Source organism: Balaenoptera physalus (assembly GCF_965194825.1).
Source record: "Balaenoptera physalus genome assembly, chromosome: 13".
Taxonomy (NCBI): Eukaryota; Metazoa; Chordata; class Mammalia; order Artiodactyla; family Balaenopteridae; genus Balaenoptera; species Balaenoptera physalus.
In genome coordinates this window covers 7,668,966-7,690,267 of record NC_138892.1, presented here as the reverse complement: position 1 = coordinate 7,690,267, position 21,302 = coordinate 7,668,966, and the positions used below count along the sequence as shown (strand labels likewise).

The following is a 21,302-nucleotide window of genomic DNA, read 5'->3' as shown; positions in this document are numbered from 1 at the left end:
GTATTGTATCATTCTTTTGGCCTCAGAGAGCAAACAAATGAGAATGGGATTATAAAATTAGGTGACAGAGGAACAGAGTTCAGCAGAATTCACCGGACTGAGGTTGAACTTGTCCTGTTGCTTATCAGTGTGGAAATCCTACCGCGCATTAAATTTTAAGCTCCCTTGCAAGAACTTTTAGAGGCATACACACTAAGACTCACAGAGCACAGTTAAGGTGGTGTTTTGCTGAAAGTAAGGAGTAGCTTTTCAAACATCTGGAGATGCAAGATGTTATGTGTACCAAGGTGGTTAATAAATGTTTTTTTTGGCGGGGGGACCATACCACGTGGCATGTGGGATCTTAGTTCTCCCACCAGGGATTGAACCTGTGCCCCCTGCATTGGAAGCAGAGTCTGAACCACTGCCAGGGAAGTCCCAATAAACAAATTTTAGAAATTGATTTGTTTAGCAAAACAAAACATTTTGACTTATATTACACATTAAAACTAAAGTTACTATAGAATCAAATGATTCTAGTTATAATCTGAAAATTATCTGGTTTCTGCAACTCATTTGATACACCATAACCCTCACCTGATGCGTTAGAACTGCTCAGAGCTCCCCAAACACATCACCCCATTCAAACTGTTTCCCCCACACAAATATCTTTATCTGCAGACCCTACCCCCTTTGCCTGTAGGTTCCAACATGGCCTTCAAAGCCCAGTTTATTATCTGGTTTCTATGACTTCAGTTATTCATTCAATACTGAGCACCTGCTACCTGCTGGGCAGAACAGACTTGCTTCCTGCCATCATGGAACACAGCCTAGTAGATGACAGTCAATATTACCAAATGCTATAAACAAAATGCTTATGGTGCTATGTGGGAGTATAACAAGAGGAACTTAGATTGGGGGTTGGATGAGGCATCTTTTAGGAAATACTTAGCTAAGGTCTGAAGGATGAGTAGGAGTTAGCTGAGCAGAAGGGAAGCACAGCTTTAGAGGTAAAAAACAGGTAAAAAGCACTGCAGCAGGAAGGAAAACGGCAGTTTGAGGAACTGAAAGGAGCCCTCATGGCAGCCCTATGGCTGTGGCCTTCCCCTAGCCTTCCCGAGGTACCCCATGCGAGGCCCAGAACCCTTCCTTTGTGCATCCCCTGTGTTACACTGAGCTATTTCTGGCAAGCTCAGTTATTAAATTCCTTAAAGGCAGAGGTTATCTTAATTCTATTTTGGACACTCAATACATTACAAATAACCAAGTTTTATTGATCCAAGATAAAACACTGATAGGAAGTCAGAAAGCTCTCATCTCAACTTGGATCTGCCACTGAGTTGCAGTGTAACATTGAGCCAGGCCCCTGGATTCTACAGGACTCACAACCTTTTTCAAATTCATGGTGTCAAAGACCTACTTGACTGGAAGTCTCCAATTATGAATGTGGCTCCTCAGGATAACTTGCTTATTGCCTCCAGCAGACAAAAAGTACAGGTAGTTGAGTTAGGGTAAAGGATGCGTCTGAATTTGAATTTACTTAAACAAACCTCCCGTATCCTTTTTTTTTTTTCTGGTGGAGGGGTTGCACTGAGAGGCATGTGGGATCTTAGTTCCCTGACCAGGGGCTGAACCCATGCCCCCTGCATTGGAAGTGCGTAGTCTTAACCACTGCACCACTGGGGAAATCCCTCCCCTCATATCCTTAATGTGAGTATATATGCTCTTTGTGAAACAAATCAACCAAGTTCAGCTCTCCTAACTCATTCGAGTACATTTTGTCTCATTCCCTTCACCATTACTGGAAGCCATCTCTTCAGTTCAAAATTCAAGTCGGACAGGAAGGGGAAACAGCAAAGTTTCTAAAAATAACTTTGGTTTACCTATCATAAAAGGCATGGGTGGTTTTGAATTCCAGTAGTAATAAGAGAACAAGGTGCTTAATGAATCCCAATACCTTTATTTTGAATCACAAATTCCTGGGTGACTAAAATTCCTAGAGTTAAAATTAAATTGGGAAGGGGCTGACTACCAGAAAATAAACACCTACTTTATGAATACAATAGCAACAGAAAGGGTTTCCAATTTTTAGAAGAAAAATTACATGAAGCAGCACCACCTGGTGGGTGTTACAAGATGAAATGCCCACACTGACTGTTCTGAGAGCCCCCACCGCACTGCAGATGTTTCATCAAGGACAGCTGCCATCAGAGCTGCTGCAAGGCCATGCTTCTCACTGCAGCCAGCCTCACAGCCAGCTCCTCAAACAGAAGACTGAAATGATATATCATTCCTGTTTTAGAAGCTTTTGGTGTACAGAACTTCTTGATGTGGATTAACACAGACTTGCTTCTTGAATTTAAGGAATGCCATGAATCAATCTATTAATTTGTCTGTGGTACAGTCTGCCAGAGTGCTCTGCGAAGAATCTTTTTTTCCATTCCTACCATGGCTGGGTGAGAGGAGAGGAAAGGGTGGAAAGGTGCCAGTGTACTAATAGGCAATTCAGGTGATGCTGTGTGCTCCATTTCCTTTCTGTAGGCATTTCTCTTGGCAGCTGCAGCAGCTTGACGGGGGGAGGAAGAGGCAGCCCACCAATCACCTCTTCTTGAAGCCATATTTTTTGCGTTCATAAAAGAGATCTGTCTTAGAGCTCCCCAAATTGACAATCTTTGGGCAACCATCTCTCTGGAAAACAGAATAGATAAGTTGTTAAAAGTCTCTGAGCTTGAACTGAGAGGGATTTAAGATAAAAATAACTTTTGGATTAATGGTTTAGCCATTCATCTTACCAGTTCAATTGTCCTATTTGATCAATCAAGTATTTACTAAACACCTAGAATGTGCCCAGGGCCTGTCCACCGTTTATCCAGTGGCCTGCACTTATAATGCTGGATTCTTAGCCCACTTCTGTTACTAATATGATATAGTGGAGGTAGACTCTAAAACTCTCTAAGGTGTTCAAAGGATTTTCTCCAAGTGAGAGGTAAGAAATGGTAATAATCATCTACAGATCAAGCTTCCTAGCTCTCTTTCACTATCCCAAGAAAGGAGAAAATACCAAGGGAAAAAAATCTAAAGACTTGAGGAAATAGTACCTTACATTTTAAACATCATAAGAGAATACTGAGTTTGATGTGTCCATATTAATTCACTTAACCGGACACATGGTCTTGGGGGAAGAGTGCTCCTGTGCCAGAGACTGCTGTTGACGGCTCATACTCTGATGTGTAGTGACACACTCCCCTGGCCGTTTTGTGAGCTTGAGTGGTTTCAGTGAAGCCCTTGGGAAGCTGTGTTTTGCAGGAATGATGACTCCATCAGTTGATGTGGGATGATGGGAGGAAAATTGGGGAATTGCTACTGGAATAAACCTTCTTAGATCTCATGATTTTATTAAACACCCATGTCAAAGGTAGCTGTTTCCTGTGACACTGGGCTATAGAATGAATGAATGAATCAAGTCCTTAGGCATCTCATTTCTAATTCAGCTGATTTCTCTTTTTGGGGACTGATATCAACACTGTACAAGAATCTCTGAAACCACACAAAGCCAACACTAACATTTCATTATTTTCTAGAAAACACGTACCATGTATTACACTGAGAATTACCATCTGTGGAGTTTGGTGTGCTAAGCAAGCCAGGTTGTGGGCCCAGCCCCACCAATGGCTTGCTAGGTGAACTCAAGTAAGCCATGTAATCTGTACTGAAAGTCCTGGTACAAATGTGGGAAGAGCTGCCTCTCCTGGCCTCAGGTAGCCTGCTATTAAACACAACAGTGCTTTAAACCCTTTAGGGATGCTTTGAAATTTTATGGTATGATGATAGCCTGTTCAGGCTTACTCTGCCTCACTGACTTGTGTGACTGTGGGCAAACCTCTTCTGTCTGGATTTGTATCCAACTATAAAATAAGATGACTGGATCAGGTCAATGTATATGAACTGTATTTATAGAGCCCTAGAGAGTCCTGAGAGGGGCCAGGTGACAGTAGGACTCATCCCCCAATCTGTGCAGCTGTGTTCTCACTCATATTAAGATGGTAGGGACTTCCCTGGTGGCGCAGTGGTTAAGAATCCACCTGCCAATGCAGGGGACATGGGTTCAAGCCCTGGTCTGGGAAGATCCCACATGCCTCAGAGCAACTAAGCCCGTGCGCCACAACTACTGAGCCCGCGCACCTAGAGCCTGTGCTCTGCAACGGGAAGCCACTGCGATGAGAAGCCTGCGCACCGCAACGAAGAGTAGCCCCTGCTCGCCGCAACTAGAGAAAGCCTGCGCACAGCAACGAAGACCCAACGTAGCCAAAAAAACAAAAAAAACAACAAAAAAAAAGGTTGTAGGCTCTGGAGATAGGTCACCTGAATTTTGAGAAGTTATCTACCTCCTTGTGTCTCTTTTTAGTCACATATTAAATTACTACAATGGTAGAACCGACCTTACAGAATTAAGAATCAATATACTTAGAACAATGCCTAGCATATAGCCAGCCCTTAATAAATTATAAGAAATTGCCAAAAATAAATATCAGCAATTTCATGATCGTTCAACCTAACACACAGACACACACATACACACGTGGCTTCTGTGTAAGACACTTTTTGAAGATGGGACTCTACATGTTAAAAAGTTGAAAAAAAATCGGAAAACCAATGCATTGGATTATTAGCTCTTTGGCTTTTATGGCATTTTCTCTCACTGACTTATAAGTTTCCTGCTTTCTTGCCTAAACTCCTGTTTTTTATTTTCTACACATCTCCCGTGGGCCTCGTGGTTGTTCCCAAATTCCACCAATGCTGTGAAGAGGTGAGGATGTGTGCATTGGAACTGGCTGGCTTTTGTGAATACACCTGTGAATGGAAAGCATGAAAAGGAAGATGGAAGGACTGTTAAGAAACCTCGAAGGGCAGTACAGACAGTATTTGTGAGTTGAGCTAGGGAGTACATAAAAAACAACCTGCAAATGTCTGCCTGATGGTAGTAGCTCTTTTAGCAACTGTATGCCTGAATACAGATTTCATCCTTTCTCAGTCCTCCCAGAGTATGACAGATTTTCCCATTCTGAGCACAGGGAGCTTTTATTTTAGGCAGCTATGGCTTGAATTGAATGTCCATGTTTAATGGCCACTTCATTTCTAAAATTTCACAAAAAAAGTAGACACTAGACTGCCAAGTGCTTGTTTTCATTATACTAAACATGTCCATTAAAACATCCCCAGGAGAAGCCTAAGACAGGCTCCTGTAGCAACCACCAAGGAGAACTCAATGCCTATGGATTTCCTTTCTGAGGAGGGCTGTATGTCAGGTCTGTTTCTATGTCACAAAAGCAAGCTACAAAAATTATCCTGGACCTGGGCCTGGTGAAAATCCAGGACTTTCAAGTAATACTTAAAAACCAACGCTAGGGACTTCCCTGGTGGCACAGTGGCTAAGAATCCACCTACCAATGCAGGGCACACAGGTTCAAGCCTTGGTCCGGGAAGATCCCACATGCCGCGGAGCAACTATGTGGGATCTTCCCAGAGCAGGGCTTGAGCCTGTGTCCCCTGCTTTGCCAGGCGGATTCTTAACCACTGTGCCACCAGGGAAGCCCAAAGCTTCACTTTAGATAGGACAAAGTATTTCTTTCAAAAAAAAAAGGGACTTCCCTGGTGACGAAGTGGTTGGGAGTCCGCCTGCCAATGCAGGAGACACTGGTTCAAGCCCTGGTCTGGGGGGATCCTGCATGCTGCAGAGCAGCTAAGCCCGAGAGCCACAATTACTGAAGCCCACGTGCCTAGAGCCCGTGCTCCGCAGCAACAGAAGCCACCACAATGAGAGGCCTGCACACCGCAATGAAGAGTAGCAGCCAAAAACAAATTAATTAATTAATTTATTAAAAAAAAAAGCAAAGAAACAAATTTGTCCTCTGGCAGCAATGCCCACAGATATTGTCCCCAAATCCTGAGTATTCTTGAAGCTTTGAAAAACTATGGAGAACACCCAGCTTAGTTTATTGGTCTAATTTCCTTATAAATTATGGAAGTTGCAGGAAGAGAACAATAACAGGGGTTGCTTTGGTTGCAGGAAGATTTCTGCATAGGAAAGTCTTAGGCACTTAATCTACATGATGACCTGTAAGGCTGAGAGGCTGGATCATATCACTGGACTGTTTTGTGTTCCTTGGAAACTATTGCTGAGTAAATGTGAGGTAGATACCATCTCAAATATCCTCAGAACATTCCTGTACACGTGAAGTAGAGGAAGTGGTGACATCTAGAATAATTCTCAGGGGCAGAATGAGGCACAAGGATCCAGAGAGATCAGGTCACATTCCGCATGCAGAGGAATCAGACAGCAATTAACATTTATTAAGCACTCTCTGGTTGCCAAGCATATGCCAGATAAGAACTCTAGCTGCAAAAAAACAAAACAAAACAAAACCTCTAGCTACAACCATGGAAAAGTTCAAGAAAATGTTGTCCTTAATGGACTCTTTAGCTAGTTTTAGCTAGTTTAAGAATTGTTTGTACTTTCTCTTCACTGATATTGTCTCACCGTGGTATACAGGCTATAAATAATTACCAAACACCTACTATATACCAGACACTCTGTAGGGGGAACCCTATGGATGATTTATAGAGGTAGCAACAAAAATGTGGACCATACTTACAGTACATGCCAGGGACTGTACCAAGAACTAGGGAAAAGGGGAGACAAATACACAAACCAAGGTCCTTTCTATAAGGGGAGTGTCACCTAGCTGGTGGATCAGATCAAGCAGGGTATGATTTGACGGTCAAAGGTAAATGCAAATCAGAGTTTAGGACAAGAGGATGTTCAAATCACCAACTGAAATTATGTTTCTGGTACTTTATCTATGACCTTTCTCATCTCCCTAAATAACAGAAGAATTAATGATGTTAAGAAAGTTTTATCTGGTCTGATATATCCCACTTATTAGAGGTAGACAGGATCCAAATGCAAAGATTGCTGAGGTGGCTGAACTGTTTCTCCTCAACACGGGCAGATCCCATTAAAAAGACTTATGAAAGGGGACCTCCCTGGTGGCGCAGTGGTTAAGAATCCACCTGCCAATGCAGGGGACACAGGTTCGAGCCCTGATCCGGGAAGATCCCACATGCCGCGGAGCAACTAAGCCTGTGCGCCACAACCACTGAGCCTGTGCTCTAGAACCCGCGAGCCACAACTACTGAGCCCACGTGCTGCAACTACTGAAGCCCGCGTGCCTAGAGCCCGTGCTCCGCAACAAGAGAAGCCACCGCGATGAGAAGCCCGCGCACTGCAATTAAGAGTAGCCCCTGCTTGCCGCAACTAGAGAAAGCCTGAACACAGCAACGAAGACCCAACAAAACCAAAAATAAATAAATAAATAATAAATTGGGTTAAAGAAAAAAAAAAAAGGACTTATGAAAGGACACTGCTAGGTTTAGTCAGACAGCTTGGACTTGCCACTTATTAGCTGGGTGAGGGGCTGTAAATGGAGATAATAATAATCCCTATTTAACAAAGCTATTGTGAAGAAAGAGAGAGATTGTGTGTGTGTGTGTGTGTGTGTGTGTGTGTGTGTATATAAATACCTACTCTTTGCATAAGGAAATATTAAGAATTATTTATCTTTTGGGAATTCCCTGGTGGTCCAGTGGTTAGGACTGTGTGCTTCCATTGTAGGGGGCCTGGGTTTCATCTCTGGTCTGGGAACTAAGATTCCACAGCCAGGCAACGCAGACCAAAAAAAAAAAAAAATTATTTTTTTATTTTTAAAGATTTTATTTATTTATCTATCTATTTATTTATTTGGTTGCATTGGGTCTTAGTTGCCGCACACAGGATCTTTGTTGCCATCTGCTGGATCTTCATTGGGGCGTGCAGCATCTTTTAGTTGCAGGCTCTTTTATTTTTTTATTTTTATTTTTTTTAGAACTTTTTTTTTTTTTAAAGGAATTCCTTTATTTTTATTATTTATTTATTTATTTATTTATTTATTTTTGGCTGTGTTGGGTCTTTGTTGCTGTGCAAGGGCTTTCTCTAGTTGCGGCAAGCGGTGGCCACTCTTCATCGCGGTGCACGGGCCTCTCACTATCGCGGCCTCCCTTGTTGCGGAGCACAAGCTCCAGACGCGCAGGCTCAGTAGTTGTGGCTCACGGGCCCAGTTGCTCCGCAGCACGTGGGATTCTCCCAGACCAGGGCCCGAACCCATGTCCCCTGCATTGGCAGGCAGACTCCCAACCACTGTGCCACCAGGGAAGCCCTGCAGGCTCTTTTAATTGCAGCATGCAAACTCTTGGTTGCAGCATGTGGGATCTAGTGCCCTGAGCAGGGATCAAACCCGGGTCCCCTGCATTAGGAGTGCAGAGTCTTAGCCACTGGACCACCAGGGAAGTCCTAAGAATTATTTATCTTTTGCCTTACGCCTTATCCTAGATTAGGTAACCAGATACCTTATATTAGACTATTGGCAGTGGATCACACTTCCTTTCATTGTGTCATAAGAAGAATAAAAGCTGAATCATGGGTTTCCCACCCCTCTCCCCAAGAAGCCTACTTTTGGTATAGACCTACAGCCCTCTACCCTGGCATCTGGCTCAAGAAGTTGAATAACTACCCACTGCCACCACACAATGTCAAGGGGCAAAAATGTCATAAGAAGAATTGCAATCAATTCTGCAAAATCAAACCAAAAGCATTCTCTAGCCACTTAGAACTGAAATCAACTTGAATTGTCCCAAGTTCAGAAGTCACTACATCCACCCAAATAGTCCTTAATGATAGTTAAGAGAATTACTGAGTGGCTATTACACACCATGCACTGTGCTAGGACTTAAAAATGCAGGATATTGGGAATTCCCTGGTGGCCTAGTGGTTAGGATTCTGGGCTTTCACTGCCGTGGCCTGGGTTCAATCCCTGGTTGGGGAACTAAGATCCCACAAGCTATGGGGGGGGGGGGTGGCCAAAAAGAAAAAAAAAGGATATTATTTCTGAATAAAAATAATGAGAGAAAAAAAAATAATAAGAGAGAGAGACATCAAAGGAAGAGAGGGCTTTCCAAATTGCTAGTGTTGACAAACATTTGCTTCTCATGCATTTTTGTCCTTGATGCAAAATAAGTGCGTTTTGTTGGACTACATCCAGTATGGCTCACAGACCTTGAAGAAATTATAACCTAGATGACTAGATGAACATAGTAATCTACAGACCATAGGAGTGGATGGCAAAGTGTTACTAAATAAAAGGAAGGATCAGATGAAAAGCTTAGTATATACTCACATCTTTCTCCTGGATGGTGCACTCCTTACAATAATAGGCATCCGAAACCCCGGGGCCTCCACAGATCACACAGCGTCCCTGGTAAGAGCCGTAGTTACATTCATCACATATGCGCACCAGGGTGCAGGGACGCACATAGGAGTCACAGATCACACACTTGCCATCACCTGTGAGTTAAAGAGAATGGAGTTATGCCCACTTGCAAGTACTTCAAGTCCTTTGCCCTCCTCCTGCTAATGGGGAAATACACTGGTCTTCTGATGGTGACTTTAGGGCCTGCTTCTTTGGCATCACAAAACTGGGCTTACCTAGTGTCCAGCTCAATCTCCACAACACACAGGAAAAGTCAATCAACTAATGGGTAAAGAGCTTAGAATAGCACCTGGCAGATAAGTCTGTATGATTAACTGGCAGAACGCTGTGTGTGTTGGGGACGGGGTCATGCTACTTCTGGTCCACAGCTAGAGATTTTTCTCAAATTAGTGTCTAAAATGTGCAAGTTGGAGTGGGGTGGTGGCCTTTAGTTGCAGCCTGGCATTGTGTTAACATGCTTCCAGTCACATCTACTCAAAGCCCTCTTAGTGGCACCGCTGGAAATGCCCGTTGGCTGGCTCCACAGAAACTGAGTGGGACGGGTGGGCTGTCTGGGGAGGCGTGTTCCACTCACATTTTTCACACAGTCTTCCAATGGCTGCAAGATGAAAGACGGTAAAGAGTACAATTAGGATTAAGGTTTTGACGAAAAGGGGACAAACATCCTCGAGCTTGAGGTGGGGACAGGAGCAGGGACTGCAGTGAGCCCTGAGGGAGTCTTTCCATCCTATCCTCATAAACTTCAATCCGAACCAAATCCACACCCTCCCGAAGCCCCTCCCAGGTCCTGGGCAAACTGAGAATTTCTCCGGACCCCATCCCGGCAGCCCGCCTCCGGCTCCTAGCACACACGCCCCGCCCTCTTTTCATCAGAGACCACAAACCCACGCGCTCCTACACTACCGACCGTGAGGCGGGAAAAGTGGCGCCCCCGAGGCAAGACCCTAAGGAAGTGATGGGAACCCCGAACTCCTCAGGTTCTAATACCATCCCCACCGAGACAGTCGGGGGCAGGAGGCCGTCTCACCAACACCAGCCTGCTTGCGGCAAAAGATCAAGTCCGGGTGATGTTTAGCCATAGCTCCCTCTATGCCACCGGAAACTTAGGGAACTTCCGGCCGACCTTTAACCTCTATTGTTCCTGCCTCCTGATCGCCGTGATTGGTTCTCTAGGCTTCCATCAGCGTTTACAATCGTTGCACCAAGGCCCGGTCGTTCTCGCGCGATCACATTTCAAAGACAAGTTTCCGTCCTGGGGAGTCAGGTCCTGGCAGGTGCATGAAAGTCATCAAAAAAAAAAAAAAAAAAAACCTTTAGAGATCTGAATGGAAGATACAAATTGCAAAGTGCAAAGATGAAGCTTGCACTTCGATAAGACATCTTCGTTCCCGGTATTTACTTCCGCAAGTGTTTTTATGCAGCTTTGTCCTCTCCCCTGTAGGTTCCTCACACGGGAGCTCCGCCCAAGGCGCTCACACGACTCGGCGCCTCTGCGGAGGCCCAGCCTTCACGGTGTTGCGTTTCTCTTCAGGCCGCGCCCCCTACCCGAAGGCTTTAAGTACGCCGTGTGCACGTCATTTTCAAGCGACCTCATCTTTGTCAGTGCACAAAATGGCGCCTTACAGCCTACTGGTGACCCGGCTGCAGGTGAGAGCGAACTGAGGGCCCTCTGGGTTCACGGGGGCGGGGTGCCTCCTCCTGTGCTTGCGGCTGTGGGCGAGGCAAGGCGAGGCGGGCCCGACCTCCGGCCGGCTTTTCGTGTACCTGTCCCTGCCGCGGGCCCGGCGCCCGAGGTCAAGGCGTCCCCGGCTCAGTCAGCTCTCCCAGCCTTGTCTCCGCCCCGCTGCAAGCGTGGGTCTCAGAAGCGGCGGCCAGGTGAAGAGTGAAGGCACCTATTTTGAGGGCCGCACTTTCTCCCATGTAGGATTTTTTCCTTTTTCTTTTGCCGTTCCTCAAGGTGAGGACAAGGTGACTGGGGGCCGCGGTGGTTGTGGAGCCCGCTAGGTCCAGAGCCCGAAGGCCTCGCTTCTCACCTCTCAGCAGCAGACCCTTGCTAGCCAGGTGCATCCGTGGTTGCCAAACCTGAAGTTTGGAGGAAAAAAACTATTACCTGTTCCATCTTGTGGGGATCCTGCGGAACATATAGCCAGGAGTTCGAGGGGGCCTTCCGTGCCCAGACGTAGTAATTAGTAACGATAACACTAGTCTCTCACCTTTGCACAAGATTGCAAGACTTAATTCCTCATCATATCATTTGGTTCATATAATCATTTGGTGAGATGACTCTTCTCATTTGATAGATGATGAAACTGCTAGAAAGTAGGTGAAAGTTCCTGCTCTCTCTGAGTGTTACCGAAGTGCTGTGGCCTGAGCATCTGCCCTACTACCCCTCTGTTCTCTGTTCTTGTTCATGTCAGCCTGCCCTCAGAACTTTCTGAGCCCGAGTGTGATCCTGGAGCTGACATTTGTATTTGTGAGAGTACCCATAATGGAGTATTTTGAGCTCATAATTGGTTGCTTTTCAATTACTAGATGGGAGGGTAAAAGAGATTCAACAGTTTGACCTTGATTGTCCTGTTATGAACCATCTAGAAAATTGACCGACTGCCAGATGTTTTTTCACTCCTAACTTGACAATCCTAGTAAGGTGTTATACTCAGATTCAATGTCAGGCATGTATTTCATTAATAAAAATAAAGTGAGCAAGCATTTATAGATATTTTCTGATAACCTTTTACATTTAACTTTGTGATTCTACTTTGGATCAAGTAGCACAACTCTGATTGCAGAATTGAAAAAGAAGTTTTATACTGTACTCTCAAAAAGTATTGTGTTACCAGAAGTTTTTTTTTTAAAGTCACATTGCTTAAATTTAAACCATATGGTTTAAAGCAAAATCATCATTTATTTTATGATCTGTAAATTCTGGGCAAAAAAAGGGATTTGCTAATTATCTCTTTAGATCTTTTGATTCTCCAGGTTAACAAAGTGGAAATAGTGTTTCTTTCTGATCCTCCTGACCCATGATGTAGTGAAGTTAGGCAAGATTATTTGATAAGATAAATTATTACAGATTCATTGAGCCTGGACGAGAGGACTGATATCACAAAGGATCTTGGAATGCATGAGTGTTAGACCTGTGTAGGAAGAGATCTGGACTATAGTTCATATTCTACCCAGTGCAAGTGACCTTGAACTTGAGAACTGAATCCCAGTTTCCTCATCTGTCAGTTGGGGATTATGTTCATTGACAAACATTTATTGAGTTTTTGGTGGTCGGCTTCCATTCATATTGTTATGATGATTGTTATAAAGTGATGAGAAAGTAGAATATATTTGTTTATGATTATCATGTTGTCCAACTTCCTCTTTTACAGATAGACAATCCAAGACCTTGAGAACCTGGGTCTCCTTGTTTGTTCATTTAGCTAAGATGAATGAACAGCATTATACCACACTGTCTCCTAATAGCCAGGCTGTCTTAAGTAACGGCCAGCTACCACTGTGCTCTGAAAACCTTGTAAATTTACCTCTTTTGTGTTTAGCTACATTTGAGAAGTGATGGTATTACTTTAGTTGTCGCGTCTACAGAACCCTGTCTGTGCATTCAATTTATTACTACCTTATTCACCACATATTTACTGAGTACCCACTGCTTCCTCTGGATACAGTGAAGCAAAAAAAGCAGACAATTTTTGTTCTCGTGAAACTTCAGTATATTCTAATGTATTCTACTGCAGAGGACCTTGGCGATCTTTCTCAGCTAAAGTATTTTGGGCAGAAGGCCAAAGGTCTTGGTTGGACCTTGGCTGGACCAAAGGTGAAGGTAGATGATAGAATGATGGCAATTACTACTACCACTAAGAGCAGCTAACATTTACCTTAGTGTGCCGGTAGTCTCACATGATCCTGTGAGATACGGCAGATTTATTAGCCCTGTCTTATAGATGAAGAAACAGGATTAGAGCAGAAACATAGTATAATGGCTAAGAGCATGGATTCTGGCATCACACTGTCTTATTTGAATGCTGACTCTAATACTCACTCGCTGTGACTTTGGGCAAGTTACTTCACCTCTCTATGCCTGTTTCTTCACCTGTAAGATACGGATAATAGTATATCTGACTTATCTAATAATCATAGTTGCAAAGTATTTAGAACCCTGCTGGCATCTAGTAAGTGCTATATAATTGTTTGTTAATTAAATTAAAGTAGACTTGTCTAGGACCTTATCACTAGTTGTTAGCAGATGTGATTTGAATCTGCTCCTTTCTGACTCCCAAGGCTGAGGTCCCAGCACCTGCACTATAGTACTGCTTCCCTTTGGCATCAAGACTCAGCCTGTCAACCAGGGTACCATTAATGGTCCATAACCAGAAAACAGTGCTCTTTAAAGTGTTCTATTGTTTGATAGTACCTGCTACCAGGTAGGAAGATAGAAACAGAGTGAAGAAAATGGAGGTGAAATTTTTGAAAAGCCACATTTACTCTCTGGTTTTTTAAATTAACTTTTGTGTAAATGACCACGGATGGTAAATAAAAGTGGTTGGGCACTTCCAGATACATTTTAGATTTTGGTTTTGCCTTGAGGTACTGGGATGCTGAGTTCTCATCCTGTGACCTTAGGGAAGTCACGTAACCCCTTGCATGTAAATCTGAAACAGCAGTTAACTACAAAGAAGTCTGATGCATTTGCAGAAGTTATAAGTTCCTGTATAAAGTGCCATGTTTAAAAAAAAAAATCTTGCTTTGAATTGGGAAACAGGTCATCCCTATTCACTGTGGTATCTTCTCAGGTGTCCTATAGTCAGCTGTTGATTTGAACTGAATGAATGAATGATTGAATGGATGAGTAAACAAACTTCCAATCTTAAATTTGGGCAGAGGAAGAGGGGAGCACACCATTGCCTTTTTAAAAATAATTAATTAATTTATTTACTTTTGGCTGTGTTGGGTCTTCACTGCTGCGCGCAGGCTTTCTCTAGTTGCCGTGAGCGGGGGCTGCTCTTCGTTGTGGCGTGCGGGCTTCTCATTGCGGTGGCTTCTCTTGTTGTGGAGCATGGGCTCTAGGCGCACGGACTTCAGTAGTTGTGGCACGTGGGCTTAGTAATTGTGGCACACGGGTTCTAGAGCGCAGGCTCAGTAGTTGTGGCGCATGGGCTTTGTTGGTCTGCGGCATGTGGGATCTTCCCGGACCAGGGATCGAACCCGTGTCCCTGCATTGGCAGGCGGATTCTTAGCCACTGCGCCACCAGAGAAGTCCCACCATTGCCTTTTGAACCAACCGTTCCTAAAATGTTTATTGAAAGCTTGCTATGTGCCTAGCACTGTTCTACACACTGAGAGTGTAATAATGAACAGGAGTAGTGGAGCTTGTATTGTAGTTCTGGGGAGACAGAATAAACAAGTAGACAAGAAAATTCTAGCTATGAAGTGGGACAAGGAAGATAAAACAAGATAGTGTGGTAGAGAGAATAGGGGTGAGGGTGTGGCATGGCTTTAACTGGAGTGGTTGGGGAAGGCCTCTCAGAAGAGGTGACTTTAAATGATAAGAAGGTGGCCCTTCAGCATTTTGGGAGGGGAGACTTGAAGTAGAAGGAGCAGGATGTGCAAAGCACCTGAGATAGGTCTGAGGGTAAGAAGTAAGGCCAGTGTGGCTGAGGTGATGAGAGGAAGGTCTGAGCAAGAGGTAGGAGCCAGGGTCATGTCGGCTCTGGTAAGGAAATAGGGTTTTACTCCAAGTGTAATGAAAATCCACTGGACGGTTTTAAACTGTGAAGTGACAGGATCTGATTTATGATTGAGAAGAATCATTCAGGCTGCTGCGTGGATGATGGACCACAGAGGGGCGAAAGAGGAGGCAGGGAGACCAATGGGGCCTGTTGGAATCATCCAAGGAGTGGTGCAGGTGTCTGGGACTAGGGTTCTGGTAGTGAAGATATTTTGGAGGCAGGTGGGTTGGATGTGGAGTGTGAAGGAACAGTTAAGGATGACTTTTAGGTTTGGGACCTGAGTGACCGAAGGATGGGTGAACTTGAATTCAGTAGTCATGTGTTCGCATAGTACTTGCAAAACTTAGTCAGGAGCCGAAGCTCCTTTATAAATTCAACAAGTATCTGTATTTCACAGGTGAGGAAGCTGGATGGGGTCAAGTGTCTTGCCGCAGGGTCCCTCACTTGAGTATGAGCTTCATGTCTGAAGTGAGCCCTGTTCATCTTGGGCATTATTCTGCTACCTGGTGTCTCCAAGAGGGTCATCTGGGAAGTATTTAGAATGAGGATTGGGGCTTGAGCCGTCTGTCTTCATTGGCTCAGTGTTCTTTGACACACCTTGTTTTCCCAGCAGGTGGTTTGGAAGGCAGTGGTAGGCTCTGGGCTTCTCAGCATAAAGGAGGGGAGGGACTGCAGGGGGGCTGCTTTGTGGGGTGGGGAGGACTTGGATGAAGTTTGTCAAAAAGTACAATCTTCTGGTTATAAGATAGTTAAGTACTAGGGATGTAATGTACAACATGATAAATATAATTAACACTGCTGTATGTTATATATGAAAATTGTTAAGAGAGTAAATCCTAAGGGTTCTCATCACAAGGGAAAAAATATTTTTCTATTTATTTGATTTTGTATCTATATGAGATGATGGATGTTCACTAAACTTATTGTGGTAATTATTTCATGATGTAGGTGAAATCATTATGCTGTACACTTTAAAACTTACACAGCTATGTCAATTATATCTCAGTAAAACAGGAAGAAAAAAAATTTTTAATAAAAATAAACCAAAAAAAAAAAAAATAGGCAACACATAGAATATCAGGAACTTTGGGAGACTTCCTCTACCACATACTTACCATGTGGCTTCGAGCAAGGTCTCTACCCTCTGTGGCTCTCAGGTTACACTTCTGCAAAATGGGACAACTCATAGCTACCCTCCAATTAAGAAGGGTCCTGAAGGCCTAATAATATTTGGAAAGTTCTTTTTTTTTAATATTTATTTTATATTTTTATTTTGGCTGCCCCAGGTCTTAGTTGTGGCACGTGGGATCTTTAGTTGCGGCATGTGGGCTTCTTAGTTGCGGCATTTGGACTTCTTAGTTGCGCATGCATTCGGGATCTAGTTCCCCCGCCAGGGATCGAACTCGGGCCCCCTGCATTGGGAGCGTGGAGTCTTACCCACTGGACCACCAGGGAAGTCCCTGGAAAGTTCTTTGAACTCTAATACACTATAAAAATTTGTGAATAGTTTCTAATGTTATTTTAGGAATAGGCCTTTTCTAATACTGAGACAAAGGACAGACTTTTTCCTTGGATTGTTCCAGAATGAACCTGTAGAAGCCCTTCTTTATTTAGGGGATCCTAAAAGGCATGGAGAATGATTTTCTTGGATTCATTCTGCAAAGCTTGGGCCAAAGGAAAGGGCACCAGCTTTGCTGTGTGGCCCTGGGCAAAATAGTTACGTTCCAGAACCTCAGTATCCTCACCTGTAAAATGGACACAGTATCTTCTGCCTCTGAGTATTAAATGGGACTGTGTATATAAAGTACTTGGGGGAAATCTGACGCAGGGTATGGGCACTTGGTGAAAATATGGGCACTGTGTCTTCAGTCCTGGAGGTGGTCTACAGCCTCCCTTGCCACAGCATTTATCCTCAAGACTGGTTCTTGGGATTTCCCTGGCGGTCCAGTGGTTAAGACTCGGCGCTTTCACTGCTGTGGGCCCAGGTTCGATCCCTGGTCAGGGAACTAAGATCCTGCAGGCCGTGAAGTGCAGCCAAAAAATAAATAAATAAAAATAAATAAAAAATAAAAAAGACTGACTCTGGGGAAATTGCTTGCTCCTCCCGTGCTGTCCATGGATATCGGGTATGTAGTAGTTGTGCAGGAAAATCTTTTGGGTACTGTCCTAAGAGAGCTGGGAGAAGAGGCACAAATGAATCCACTGGCTTCCTGTTTTCTAATTCTCTAAGTTGAAGGGCAGCATTGAGAAGATGCGCTCTAGAATTACATTTGCAGTATCACCGTCATTAAATATGAAGCTCCTTGGGGAATTTAGGCCCAGTTAGGAGGATTTCTGCCTTCACCCTGCAGAGGGCAAGGCAGTTTCCGAGTGGGAGCTTCAATCCTGTGTGTGGCCAGTTGTGGGGGTCTGCAGAGAGGCCTCGGGGATTCCTGTAACTGCCACACTTCAGTGCTGCGTAGCTGGGCTCCTTCACCTTCAGCTGGACGTGTGTGTTGTTACTGTTTTGTTGTTGCTGCTCACGGCTTAGCAACTATAATACACTGGGCTGACGCCAGAAAAGGAGGGGGCGTGCTGGGTGGAGCTAAATTCAGGCCAGACCATCCAGGAACTTGCATGTGTGGTGGCATGTTTAGTCTGCCCCGCGGCACCGTTGGCATTAGAGATACTGATAATGAGCTGTCAGGCCCGCTGTGCCAGTCACTGAACTAGGTCTTGGACAAACACTGCTTCACTTGACCTTCACAACAACACTAAGATGTGGGTGTCATTAGCCTGTTTTCACCATGATGAAATAGACCCCCATTGGTTAAACGGCTTGCCCGAGGTCACAACCAGTATGCAGCGGAGCCAGATTTTGAATGCAGGTTTGTTTGACTGCAGAACTCAGGCTTTTTACCACTCAAGCTGTTTCCCCAGAGAACTCCCCTGGGCATAGAGAGTAGAAACTAGATCTCTGCAGAGTAGGCTGGATAGAGGGGACACAGTTCGGTTGGCTCCGTGCCCTGTTTGCATATGGATCTATTTGAGGCCGTGATTGCCTCCTGCCCCAAATACCAGCAGAGCTTGAGAGGGAGAGGCCAGAGCTGTGGGTCAGCCTCACAGGCTGCCTATTGAGCTTACAGAGGATGCCCTTTGTAAGTATTCAAAGGGCTGCTGCCCCGGGGGGCCAGAGCAGGGTTTGGGATTTGTATGCGGTTCACGGTGTGCCTAGAGTCTCTGCTCCAGACAGCAGCAAAGGAGAATTAGGCAGATGAGTGAATCTATCAACTCATTTCTTAAAGGAACCCCCTACTGCCTTGGAGCCCATTTAGAGGCTGTGTCTTGGAGAGACATGGTCACAACTTGAATTTGAAAGCAAGATGAAGAGACTAGTGTTCAAATCATGGTTCTTCCTTCAGTGTCCTAGGCTCTTGAGTATATAGTGGTGATCAGATTAGACAAGTTTTCTGCCTTCATAGAGCTTACATTTTAGTGCAATTATTTACCTTCTTATCTGTTTGAGTCTCCATTTTCTCATTAAAACAGAAGACAGAATGACCTGTAACAATCCCACTTGGCACAGTTGTTGAGAAGATGACATAAGATAACCTTTGTGGGGCTTCCCTGGTGGCGCAGTGGTTGAGAATCTGCCTGCTAATGCAGGGGACACGGGCTCGAGCCCTGGTCTGGGAATATCCCACATGCCGCGGAGCAACTAGGCCCGTGAGCCACAACTACTGAGCCTGCGCGTCTGGAGCCTGTGCTCCGCAACAAGAGAGGCCGCGATAGTGAGAGGCCCGCGCACCGCGATGAAGAGTGGCCCCCGCTTGCCACAACTAGAGAAAGCCCTCGCACAGAAACAAAAGACCCAACACAGCCAAAAATAATAAATAAATAAATTAAAAAAAGAAAAAACCTTTGTGATCTTGCTTGGCACAGTTTTGTTTCTTTTCATATTATTTCTTACCAGACTCCCTGGTCGGTCCACTTTGGTTGTATTCCCTCCTTCAGAGCTTGTTCTGTGTCAGTAAATGCAGGGTCAGGAGAGCCTCCCTAACTCCTTGGGAGCCCTAGAGATCTGTATCCCATCCAGCAAGGGAGGGGGCACTATCGAACCAAGAAGCCGGATTCCACCAGAGGCGTTGAACAGTTGGGACTGAGCCCCCATGGAGCACTGAGCCCACCTGGCTGCTGGGCCTGCGGAGGTTGGGAGACACTGTCTGTAGCATAGTGAGAAGGGCATGGGCTCAGCAGGTTCCCAGCTGTGTGACCTTGGGCAGGCCACTTCCTGTCTCTGAGCCTCTCCATTTTCAGGGCAGTTAGGGAGGCTGAGCTCTGTCCAGCAGGGTTTATAAGAGTGGCTGGCATGGAGCAGTGTGTTAGCTACTGTGATTTACTCCAAAACAGATCTGAGGGCACCTGGCTGCTGGTCACCCTGATGGGAGACTCCCACCCAAGTAGAGGGAGTTTTGTAGCGAGGAAGTACTATAGGAATGCTTAGAATGGAGAAGACACGATTATGGTTTTCGGTGATTTGAAGGGCTGAAGTGTGGAGGAGTGATTAAGCTCATTTGATCTGGTTCCAGAGGACGCGGCTAGGAAGCGTGTCAGCGACTGGGCTGAGTACTTTCACATAGGTACTCTCCTTTAATCCTCACTACAGCCTGTGAAGGTGTTATTCCCACTCACAGATGAAAAAAGCTGTGTTTAGAGGGCTTAAATAAAAACACACAAGTTTACACAGCTTGTTGCGGGTAGAGCTGGGATTTGAGCCCACATTTCCATTGCTAGAATCTGTGCCTGATTTAATGGAGGTGTGTTTCAGTTCAGAAGCATTTGTTGTTGTTGTAAAGTATTAGAATTGTCTAGTAGTGGAACAGACTTTCTGGAAGAAAATGAGCTTCCTGGATTAATCATGTTGAATCAGGGGCTTGTAGGGCTTAGTGGAAGTATCTGTTCTAGATAAGGGCCTGGTATTTACTCATGAGAATTTCACAAGCCCCGAGACTTGGGCTCCAAGCATGGGGGAAAATTTTCCCATTTTCTAGTTGTTGTGACATCTGTGTGGATGGCCTATGGATGATCTCTGGAATGTCTCTGGGCCCTGGGGCCAGGTGGAACCAAACATTGAGTATGTTTTACTTTGGGACTTAGGAAATAAAAACAAAACCCCAATAAGTTATTTTTTAAAAAATACCCCCAAGTCATCATTCTTCTTTAAATAATACTGATGTGGACTACGCATACTCCAACCACGGTGGTCAGATATTATAAGACTCAGGAATATCTATTTTTAAGGTAAAATTAATTTCTTACTTTTTTTCTTATTTGTAAAGGTACCCCTTGTAGGAAACTTGGAAAATATAGAAGTATAAAGAATACCATAAAAATTACCTATAATTATTTGTAATACCCAGAGATAACCCACCCCCACCCAGAGATAACTACCATTAACACTGTAGTATACTTCCATCTAGTATTTTTAAAATGTTATAATCCAAATTAAAAATATGTTTAATAATACATGTATTTATATTTCTTTAAATTTTTTTCTGATTCTAAAAGTTCAAATTAAATACATATTAAAAGTAAAAAATTGTCCATAATTTCACCCTCCAGGGATAGCTACTGTTAACAGTTTGGCATCTATTCCATTTTGATTTTATCTGATTTCTTTAATTCATTTGTATCCAAATCAATACTTAGAATTGCCAGAGTTCACTTGGCGCTTGGAAGGCTCAGTGTTTAGGCTTAGAGCCAGGCTGTCTTTAAATGCTGGTGTATCTGTGAGACCTTGGGTGAGTTACTATGCTTCTCCTGCCCTCAATTTCCTCATCTGTTAAATGGAGCTCATATACAGTAGGGCTGTTCATCCATGTAAAGTGCTTATAACTTGGCACTCAATAGAAAGTATTAAGTATCACTATTACTACTACTACTAGTAATTATTATTATTATCATTGTCTTTGCTTAGAAACCTCAGCCCTACCACCTGTTCAGTTTGGGTTCAGTAGGTATCCTGGTGCCAGGGACTATGGGGAGGTGTAGATTCAGCACAGACTGGTGTTTAGTGCCTCTCTTGGAGTCACTGTTACCACAGGGTACCTGGCATCAGGCCAGGGGGTCTGGTGGAGGCGTCTTAGGGTAAGTACTCCTGGATGGGCTCTGGGGAGTTGTAAAATTGTGTTGTTTTATGTGTTGTCTAAATTTTCGCCATGAAACCTGTCCTACTTCTTTTTTTTTTTTT

The 21,302-nt window shown here is 44.3% G+C and overlaps 3 protein-coding genes and 1 long non-coding RNA gene across 5 annotated transcripts in view; 3 read left to right on the top strand and 1 right to left on the bottom strand.

The window, feature by feature from the left end:
• Positions 1-21,302, top strand: part of TEF (TEF transcription factor, PAR bZIP family member) — a 140,806-nt gene that overhangs the window by 59,731 nt on the left and 59,773 nt on the right. The window lies entirely within an intron of this gene.
• PHF5A (PHD finger protein 5A) lies at positions 1,919-10,753 on the bottom strand. 2 transcript variants are annotated; one of them, XM_082420749.1, is made up of 4 exons: positions 10,369-10,717; positions 9,916-9,939; positions 9,249-9,415; positions 1,919-2,667 (listed from the first exon to the last, which is right to left on the bottom strand). In XM_082420749.1, exons 1-4 carry the CDS (start codon positions 10,418-10,420, stop codon positions 2,578-2,580), a joined length of 333 nt encoding a protein of 110 aa, XP_082276875.1. In that variant the 5' UTR covers positions 10,421-10,717; the 3' UTR covers positions 1,919-2,577. The 2 variants fall into 2 exon arrangements, with proteins under 2 accessions (XP_082276875.1, XP_082276874.1); XM_082420748.1 differs by lacking the exon at positions 1,919-2,667 and adding an exon at positions 4,579-4,830 and having other exon boundaries at positions 10,369-10,753.
• ACO2 (aconitase 2) overlaps positions 10,861-21,302 on the top strand; it is a 52,103-nt gene continuing 41,661 nt past the window's right edge. Inside the window, exon 1 of the mRNA XM_082420600.1 lies at positions 10,861-10,988. Coding sequence (XP_082276726.1) covers positions 10,953-10,988 — 36 coding nt within the window. The 5' untranslated portion in view covers positions 10,861-10,952. The remainder of the gene's footprint in view (positions 10,989-21,302) is intronic.
• LOC309641092 lies at positions 10,995-20,750 on the top strand. Its single transcript, XR_014252522.1, has 2 exons — positions 10,995-18,210; positions 18,602-20,750. It is a non-coding gene; the product is annotated as an uncharacterized lncRNA (long non-coding RNA).